Source organism: Pundamilia nyererei, unplaced genomic scaffold, assembly GCF_000239375.1.
Source record: "Pundamilia nyererei isolate P.nyererei 1_Seehausen unplaced genomic scaffold, PunNye1.0 scaffold00017, whole genome shotgun sequence".
NCBI lineage: Eukaryota > Metazoa > Chordata > Actinopteri > Cichliformes > Cichlidae > Pundamilia > Pundamilia nyererei.
The window spans coordinates 518781-529222 of NW_005187418.1; the positions used below are offsets into that span (position 1 = coordinate 518781).

Here is a 10442-nt window from a genome sequence, read left to right on the forward strand (position 1 = left end):
GTTAAAAACGGTAACGGATGTTTGGGAAGCCACGTGTGTGCCGCTCTGCTGGAGATGAGTGGGATCTTTAGAGTGTGCTTGTTTTGGGGTCAGTCATTAAATGACGCTGCGACGTGGGATGGATTTGGGTGAAAAATCACATGAATGCAGCTGTGCAGATGCGTTTGTGTCAGGTTATGTGTTTGTGCTCACTAAAGCACTAAAAACGCTCCTTGACCTCTTTGTTTTTTTGTCTTGTTTGGCTCAGATCGAGCTCGCCATCCTGCGCTTCCCGTACGACTCGTGGGGGACACCTTTTCAGCAGCTGAAGCAGGTGGTGGAAGAGCCTTCGCCCCAGCTTCCCGCCGACCAGTTCTCCCCTGAGTTTGTGGACTTCACCTCTCAGTGGTTCGTGTTTTTCTGGTTTATTTTCTTGCTTTGTCCAACTTTCTTCCAGCCTGATCCACGTCTCAGATTTACACCCAGATCTTTACACAGGAGAAGCCTGCAGAGTCGCGAAGCTGCTACAGATCGCAGAGAGATGTGTACTGATCCCAGCTGAGTGGGCTTCAGATGATTTCCCCTTTATTCGATTGGCTTCATTGTTTTTGTTATTCTTGTTTTCACAGGATGGGACTGTATCTGAATATGCTGTAAACATGCAACTGTGCACTTTTTACAGATCCCCACGTATTAGTTTAATTACTCTAATTATGTAATTTTGTGTCACTGTAATTTACAAGAACTGAGCTGCAAATATTGTTTGAACCAGTGAGGGTGCACAGAGGTGAGGCGGGAGGCTGGCAGGTTTGGGGGTCATACGGGCAGGATGGCAGGAGAGCGCAGGTCGCTGTTAGCAGATGACTGCATGAATGTGAGACATGATGGCGGTAAAAATGAGGCGGTGGTTAGTTGGTAACGAGCAATAATAAATATTCTAAAGAGAAAAACACGGGTCTTTGAGAATGAACTGCTCAGTGGTTTCCATGTTTAATAGTTGTAATAGTCTCTAAACACTGAGTATAGTTTTTGATTATATTGTTTTTGTAATTGTTGGAAACAAAAATAATTATGTTTGAGATATTCATCAAGTTCCTGTTGTGAGTAAGAGCACAGAGAGATGGAGTATAAACAAAAGAAAAGAGAGAAAAGCGGGATGTCTTTGCGTTTGCGTATCGTTTTTGGAGGTTTGTCAAAAGCCGAGCGGCTGTTTCGTGCATCCTCTTCTGTAACGTTACTCCTCCAAACTGTAACCGCACCATTGAGAACGAGATTATTGTGTTTGTGCCTCCAAGATCAGATCTTCTACATGCCAAAAAATCGTTGGTTCTGTTCTTTCTTCGTTGCTTAGTGACACATGCAGGTATTTGTGCAGCGAGAAGACGTACGGCGAGTGAGCTGAAAGGATTTTCTTAATTTAAGACGGGCATCACAACCTTGCCTTTAAGAAAAGGGAGGCCGTGATGATGCAGGTGTAAACCTCACCTTACTCCAGTGCAAATGATGTCCAGTCAGTCAGAAGTTGTATTCATGCATAGCTCTGGAAGTTCAGGAATTGCAGAGGCTGCTGTGATGCACAGTGATGAGGGTTCATGAAGTAATAATGTCAGCTGGTTAAATGGCAAATGGACTGATTCTTATACAGAGCTTTTCTACACTCATAATCTGATGGATGCATTGGGGAGCAACTTGGGGTTACTATCTTGCCCAAGGATGTTTGGCGTGCAAGCTGCAGCAGCCAGGGATCAAACCAGCAACGTTCCGATCAGCAGATCTGCTCTTCCTCCTGAGCTACAGCCACCACAGTTGAAGAAGGAATGAGGAAGAAGTGCAAAAAACCTTCAGAGATTAAAAATCACAGATGAAAAGCAGATTCAGTGGACAGATTTGGTGATTTTTACCCTTCAGCTGTAAAAGGTTGATGGGGTATTGTTTCACTGGTGGGCCGGCGACATGGACACCTAGGTTTGTGAATGCAGTAACTTAAGCAGGAAGTCACCGAGGATTTTCAAAATTATACCACAGGTGTAGATACTAAAAATCCCGAAGTTTGAATCTCAGTGATCTCAATCTTTGTCCAAGTTTTCTGAAAGCCTTGTGAATGCACTGACCTGAGAATGAGGTTTTATTTATACAGCGCCAAGTCACTGCAACAGACTCCTCAAGGCGCTTTATGTTGTAAGGTAGACCCTACAATAATACATGCAGAGAAAAACCCAACAATCAGATGACCTCCTGTGAGCAAGCACTTTGGTGACAGCGGGAAGGAAAAACTCCCTTTTAACAGGAAGAAAGGCTTATGGGTAGACTGGTGGTTGCCAATATTTTAAATACTGTTTCACTCCACCTGCACTGCAGCAACGACCAAGCTGAAAATGCAATAACATTTATTTAAACTTGAGTTAAAAGCAACTGGTCTGTTTTTGAGGTACTTGAAGATGTTTCACAGCAGAGAGGTTTCCTGAAAGCTGTTGGGTTGTCACCTTGGAGGTGGTCCAGGTGGATGTGGGGCCATCTCTCGTCTGTCTTCTCTGTCCAGAATGCAAATGTTTGGATGCTCAGGAGAGTCTCTTCTGCTTGTCAGTCCAAATATATCGCTGAGCTTCGTCCTGAAGATCTGACTCTTGTATTGTTCAGTGATCAACTTTTAGATGATGTGAAGAAGTGTTTGGGAAGACAAATGAAATGTCTTCAGGAAGCTTAAAGAAGTCTGGCAGCCTTTGGAAGACTGAGAGCTTACAGTGGCATGCAACAACAGCTGGAACATTGACAAGAATATCTCCTGTTACCGGTTGTTCCACATAGAACTGAAATACCAGCCACCCCACCCACAACATGCTTAACATGCAAATAACTGAAGAACCTTAGTAATGTGGAAACTGCATAATTGTGGCAGTGATGTGAATACTGAACTCTTTTCGCCCAGCACTGCCAACACCAGCAGACTTCTTCTTCCTGTCACTAATGTAAAGTGATGCTGCCTTTAAGCAAAGCCAAATTATTCAATTGTTTTTCTTTTCTTTGTAATGTTTTTTTTTTTTTGGCTTGTTTTGAACTTTTTGGGGGCCGGCTATTTGCTGGAGTAGTCCATGTTCATCTGGTTTCCTGTGGGAGATTCAAGCTTAATGTGCAGCTGCTGAATGAACGTGATGGTCAGACGCCTGCCTGATGGTGTTCTGTGAATCTGGGTGAATCTGAAATGCTTACATGATGTACGGCTGCTGACCTGAAATAACACTCGATCACACTGAGAAACGAGTCGTCCTCCAGTTTCGATCATTGTTTCCTGGTGATATCAGAAAATGATGCTGCAGTACTCAGAATGCAGAAAGACACTGATGTGACTATGTTCTTTGGTGCTTGGGTGACTCATCGTGCTTGGTTGTATTTTTTCTGTTACCTTGAAACCCTCGGAGGCTGGCAGTCTGCGACTTCTCCGACGCTTTCATAGAATAACACTGAATCAGACGCTGGAACAGATCTGTGGCAAGAGTGGGGAAGTCCACCATTTAATCTTCATCTTTGCTTTTTCTTCTTCTTCTGCAGCTTAAAGAAAGTTTCCAAAGAGCGGCCGACTTACACAGAACTCATGGTGAGTGTTTCTGTGTTAACAGATTATAAGCATGACCTCCCTGCAAGCACCTTGTAATGCTGTTAATCAAACACTGGGGGGTGCACTTAGATTGTTATTTACAAACCCTGTATTTGACGCTTGAAGCCAAGATGCTTCACTGGTCTCATCCATGGAAGGTTTACTAAAGGTCCAGTAAAAGCTCAGAGTATCAGGGGGTGCAGGTGTTTGAATGGCTGCAGCTTAATCAATTAAGCACAAAGAGACCCGAAATGGATGCAAACGAACAACAAAAGACACAAAAATGATTTTTTTTTTTTAAATGTGCAAAATGACCATGAACCAAGACTTCCTACAAGCTCTAAAATGACCAAGTGATGCAAAATAAAACCCAAATGACTGGAAATTAACAGAAGACACAGAATTAAGAGCTGCAAAGTCACCAACAAAATGAATAGAAGCAAAATGATGCACATACATGTGAAATCGGTGCATAAGGACAACAATCGGATTGTTTACGACTAAGATTCATGAACCGACTATAAACAAATACAAAATGTCCACATAAAGATGCAAATCGTGCCGTTGAAAAGTTGAAAAAAATTCAATTCAATATAATTTATATTGCGCCAAAGTTTGGCAACCAGATACAAATTGACCAGAAAAGGCAACAAAGGTGTCACTACAAGAGATGACAACAAATGAGTGTAAACCAAGTGTCAAAAACTAAAATCAGATTGAAAACAGCTGCAAAGAAATGCTCTAATGACCATAATTACAATGCAAACTGCAACACAACAACACGACAGCCTCAAAGTTCAAGGAATTGATGCTTTAATTGCCTTTTTCTGACTTGGCTCCCGACTAACTCCGTGTCCGTTTCCTCCTCAGCAACATCTCTTCTTCACCTCCCACGAGGCCAAAGAAACCGACGTGGCTAGCTTTGTGAAAGTCATCTTGGGAGACTGAGTGCACTGGAGGGAGGGGGAGGAATCTGTTAAAAAAGAGGAAACAAAAAAAAAAAAATCCAAGAAAAAAACACCAATCGCATCCCATTTACCCGCAGGATTCCCTCTCACCCCTCCCTCCAGTGGCAGACAAACGGAGCCCAGAGGAGCCGCTGACGAAGCAGAACGAGGAGTCTGTCCCCGCCCCCCACCTGGCCTCAGCCCCCCCCTCTGTGCATCACCTGGCACGGTGGGAGGAGTTTGGGAGACGGGAGCCTCACACAGAATCTGGAGTAATTTATGATGTGTGTATGCAAAGCCTCCCCGTTTGATTCGATTTGCCCCGCTGCTGCGCTCCTCCTCGAGCGCTGTTGTTAGCGCGCTGACTCTGTGGCCTCCACAAGTGTCGAGTCATAGTTTCTTTTTTGCTGAAAAGCAGAAGCGAGAAGATGTGCAGATTATATAAAAAAAAGAAGAATGATATAATCTATCTGTGTATAATCTAAATGTTTGCATACTCGAAGCAAGTGTTGCATCAGATTATTAATTGACTGCATGTACAGAATTTCTCTCTGGGTAAAGACGGGCTCATGTGGCCAGTGAGGAACAGTTGGAGAGTCCGATTGTTGACTTCAGGGGCTCCCCCCAGTGGTCACAAAGAGGTACTGCACTTACACTGCTTTCCCCCCTGATTACAGTGGAGGTCAACTACACATTTTGGGCTCTTGGCTGCCTGTGAGCGTGAATGTGTGCGAGCTGGTGCATGACATGTGTGTGTGGGGCATGTTCACAGAGCTGCACGGCTCCAAATCCAAGTAGAAACGCAGTTTTCGTGCTTCGCAACATTTTTTTTATGGATTTTCTGCAGCCTCGCTGCCCCTGTAAGAGCTCAACAGGCAGGGCAACACTCTTATGTTGCTTTAAAAGTACAGGCAACTATGCGTCTGCACATCATGTTCAAATGTGACGCATGTAATAAAGAGCTTTATTTTAAAACTAGTTAGTATGGTAGTCTAGTACAAGCATAGACTGTATATTAAAGATGGAAATGGCCACCATGACGCCGCCGTGTCAGCAAGGTTCTGTAATTTGAAAGGCGTCTAAATAAATTGTGAAGTTGTGCTTTTTGGTGTGACTGTACCCATGTGGTCGGGGTGCCCCATCAGCAAACTCAGCGATGACTGCTGGTTCAAACACGTCCATTTATTTTTAATGTATTTCTAATTTGACCCCTCAAAAGACCCCAAACAAAAGATGTGAGAACAATGAAAGTTGCGAATAGATATCAAACTGTTACACTTTACTGTGATATTGTAAAGTAATGTAGCCAAATGCACCAAAGTCCAATAGATATGAGATTCTGAGGTCCAGCTGGTTTGGCTGGTTTGAAGCTACTGACTGCTCCGTCCCTGATCCTTCCTGCGTGAAGCTGAATCGCAGATCTTTGAGACAAAGCCGGAGCCGAGTCGCAGCCGTGCAGCTTCGTGTCGCTCACACACACTTTAAATGTCGGGGTGTGTGTTTGCGTGTGTGTGTGGGCTGTGTGGGGGAAGATTTTCTCCTTGTTGTCTGTACTGAGCCAATCACAACCCTCTCCACTCACCATGAAAAGAACTGGATACTATTGCTATTATTATTATTATTATTATTAATATTAATTATTGTTATTATTTAGATCCAGGTTTTTTCTCCCCCCTTCGACATACTTACTGCAGTTTCTCTTATTTATTATAACTGCTGTTTTCCCTTTGGAAACTTGACCGAACCATTTGAGACTCTCCTCACGTGTTTGTGTGAGCTGTGTATGGTTTTTGTTTTTCTTTGTGTTTTTTTTTTTGTCGTGTTCTTCTTGGCTCAAACACGTGAAATGCTTTTAATCTGTAACTTGCAAGCCTTCTGTGTGCCTCTATATAGAAACCGTCTAAGGAAAATGAGATGTTAAGAATGATGCAGGGATCCGCTCCCTCCCTCCTCACACGCTGCATGGCATCATAATCCCACTTTGTGTTCCTGGTTGTACCGTAGCTCATGCTCGTTTTTTTATGTTTTTATGCTTGTGTTCATCTCTCTCGTTGCCTTTGTTCTTGGCCTCTTTCTCGCAGTGATTTCTGTGGAGGCCGAGCTGACGCCTTCTAGATGTCATGTAAGAATTACTCTGATGTCAAAACGGGAAACTTGAAGTGTTTTAAGTGGCAGAGCTGAATTATCACGTGATTTCTTCTAATTTTGACTTCTGGGGCCTTAAACTGTGTCAAAAACTGAACCAAAAACACTTCTAATCTGTTCTGACAAGACTTTTACCCCCGAATCTGCTCGACATTACAGCATCGATAAATCGTCACTATACAACCACAAACCCTAAAACTCGGGGGTCCACCTTCAGTCGATTTAGCTGTTAGAGTTGCAGTCAAACTGGACATCAACATCATTTAAAGCTGTATTAAATTATTAGTTTATACGAATTTGAAAGAACTTTTGGGCCATCCGGGGGCACAGCACCCTGTAAACATATCATTGATATTTATAGTCCTATACACGCATCATATTTGCTTCTATCTATTCATGCTTAAGGTCATCACAACAAAAGGCTTCTTCCCCGGACACTCCTGTCTGCCAACACTCCCTCAGACGTGGTTTGCTGCTAACATCAGAACAGATCTGGTATACACACCTGCAAACAACTCAAACAATCTCAGCTGTAATCAGAGCTAACTGAGAGAAAACAAACTCCAGCTAACAAAGTGGAAGGAGATGATAATGCTCCTAATTCCTCCTTACCACGTCCATTAAGAAGACTTCAGTTTTCCATTCCGGCATTCCTGTCTCCAGGATCATACTGTGCACGCATCCGTCCAGGTCTCAGATATTGAAACACAGACGTGAGACGTGCAGCAGCAAAACAGACACACACCCCTCCCTGAACCCGATTGAAGCTGACTTAGGACCCAGTTGGACTTGATTTATCATTGTGTAGAGGCTTCAAACACACAGGAAATGTAGTCGGAATAAACAAACCTGTGTGGCACTGGGCCTTTACCCGACTAGCTGTCCTCCCTGAAGTTCAAAAACATGTTAAACTCATAGAAGACGTCTGAATAATGATGAGCTTTGACTGAAAAGTCAGAGGACACGTTTCCTCAATACTAACTCGGCAGATCTTCCTGGGAGGCAGCGCTGGACCGACTTGCTGCCTGAGCGTGCGGGTACAACCACCAACTCCAACACAGTGATCCGGGACGCTTTGAGACCCATGTGGGTGTCTGATCAAGCCGTCTGGTAACCAAGTGAACAGCAGAAACGTTGGCGCCTATCAACCTTTCGCTATTCAACCAAACTGAAGTCGATGCAGAGCTTAGACAGCTCGGTGAGTGCTGAGGGCTGTAAACTCCTAGATTCATGGTTGGGAAAAATGGTTTTTAGCTTTTATTTTTTGTCAACCAGGACAATTTTACGACTGAGCAACCACATTTACCCGAAAACATCATCTGTGGACCTCTGGGGCTCTATTTTAAAGAAATAATGTTCTCTCTGCTGTTTTGCCAGACTCCAAAACAAAGTCTCCTGCCCTCAGTCGAGTACAGTTCGCTCTGTCATGTTATCAGGGAAGTTTCCTGTTTTGATGCAGAGTAAAAACCTTCCTTTCACCCTATAACCTGCTCCCTGTTGGGCTCCAGTCCCACAACCTTTGGCTTAGATAATTCCTTGAAGTACTGCGAACACGCCCATGCCCGCCTCACAAAGCTGTCTTATTTTTCTTTATGAAGCTCTCACCGTTCTCTATTTTTCATCTATAGTTCTCATTTTCCGACTTCACCAACTGTTTCTCTGTGGTGAAGCTGAGAGTGAGGACTGGCAGCAGACAGAAGTCATCGCGGCGAGGACATTTAAGGGCTTCCTCATTAGTGCATCTCTGTACCGAAGATGGAAATATACTGGAGAGACTTTTAATTGCCCCTAGTGTTTTTAGGCCATGATGAAATTAACAAAATTCAAGTCACACTTTCTGGAAGCAGAGCAAAATTATCCATCACAGGTCGAACCTCGAGATTCTTTTTTTTCCATTAGTGAAAAATGGTTATTAACCTAACTTAGCAAATGTGACCAAAGAGCTGGAGCCAGGCTTAGGAGGCCAAGAAAGGTAGTCGAACTCGTCATGGCACGCGTAGACTCGGAGCAGTGGATTTAGGTTTGTGTGGCGCTCGTAGGTGTTTTAAGTGCCTAACAGTACATATCTGTGGTGTACATTTACATTGAAACACTTGTCTGTCTTCGTGATTGATGCTTAAACACTGTTTTGGTCCTTCAGTTCCTGTCCTGGACCCACTGACACTGCAATTTGCTGTGATGTTTTGCACTGTACCGAGGAGTCATATCACATTGTCACATTTATGAGTGTGTTACTGTAAGGAAGCAGTCATTCAGTCGATGAAGGGTTGCCCTGTGTGTGGTCATTTTCCATCTTTTTTTTTTTTTTTGTGAGAGGGAGAGTTTGGAGTTAGAGGTTCTGACTTTTATTTAACTGAAATTGTGATACTGTAAAAATTCTGAAATAATACCAAGCTTTTCTTCAACTGCTCACTTTGTTTTTGCTGCTGTTTGCACTCGTCGGCCATGCTTAGTCTGTACAGCTGTCAACATCAAAGATGAAGGGTGACACTGACCCGACGGAAACCTGTTACAGAGCAAAGGCTTTTATTGTGAAAACCCTTTTTGCAAAAGCCCGCAGATCGCGTTTGGTTATCATGTTACAGGTTAGCAGCCTTGTAGTGATTCTTGCCCACAAATATAGATGGAAACATTTAGTGCCACCATATAAACGACATCAAAACCCTTTAGTCTAAATAAAAATGAGCCATTTTCACACAAGCTCTCAGACTGCAAGGATGCAAACGTAAAGCTGAAGCCTCGGTTTATTTATGACCCTGTTATGTTTTTACACAGGACTGTTTATCATACCTGACCTGTTTCATTTATCTATGAAAGATTTTTAAATGATTCTAATGTCTTTTTGTCTTTGATGCAGACAAAGAGTGAAAATAGCTGTGTGGCCTAACTTTTGGCGTCCAGTATTTGCTTCAAGCCTTACGCAGCAGTAAATCACAGCGCTCGTTCTGTTAGCGCTGATTCACCACAAACATCACAATGTAGTTGTTAAACTCTTTGCTCCACCACGAGGCCAATTCCTCTAAACGACACTCTGTAGGAGAAGCGGTTTAAAAAGATGTGGCAGCATTTTTACCCACGGAACTGTACGGCCGGGGTTATAAATGAGGCCACTCAGTCACCTGAAGGTTAAACACAGTTTACTGTGAGTGTAGAGCTGACTAACTGGTGATTGGCTGTCAGGAGACAGGCGGCTTCCTGTTGTCTGCTCGGTGCGAGGGCAGCCTCGGCCAGCGCCCTGACCTGAGTTCACGTGTGAAAATGGCTTCACTCGGCGTGACTGCTGAGAGCTTGTACAACTTTAAGTGGGTTTAGTGTTAAAATCAGTGGGAAAATTTTAAGTTCATGGTTGCAATTCAGAGGAGATTAAATTAAATATTTTATAGCTGCCACTGTACAATATGAACTCATAAAAGACAGAATTCTGACATTCCTGGAAAATCATTCTGGATTGCACGCCGCTTTCCAAACATGTCCACACAATGTGCACATGGTAAATTGCATTTTTTTTTTAGTAGTTTCACAAATTTTTTCCACAAAATAATTGAAAAAAATTCTTTAGATTTGTGTTGAAGAAATAATTTTAATTTTGTAGTTTTGCTTGTTCTGCCAAAACACAAGAATATATAATGTATGCAGCTAAGTAATGGGACACGTGCTACTGACATACAGAAAGAAGCGGGAGAGTCACTTTATGTGGTTGCATCAAGTTCTTCATAACTTAAAGCTACTTTAGTTTCTCTTACACTGAAAATAAACATTTTATTAAATTATATATTTGG

The 10442-nt window shown here is 43.0% G+C and overlaps 1 protein-coding gene across 2 annotated transcripts in view; it reads left to right on the top strand.

The window, feature by feature from the left end:
* Window positions 1–10202, top strand: part of map2k6 (mitogen-activated protein kinase kinase 6) — a 39893-nt gene extending 29691 nt beyond the window's left edge. For both annotated transcript variants that reach the window (XM_005725699.2, XM_005725700.1), the window contains 3 exons: window positions 248–387; window positions 3526–3571; window positions 4442–10202. In XM_005725699.2, the coding sequence (XP_005725756.1) occupies window positions 248–387; window positions 3526–3571; window positions 4442–4519 (264 nt within the window). In that variant the 3' untranslated portion in view covers window positions 4520–10202. The remainder of the gene's footprint in view (window positions 1–247; window positions 388–3525; window positions 3572–4441) is intronic.
* Window positions 10203–10442: the final 240 nt, after the last annotated feature.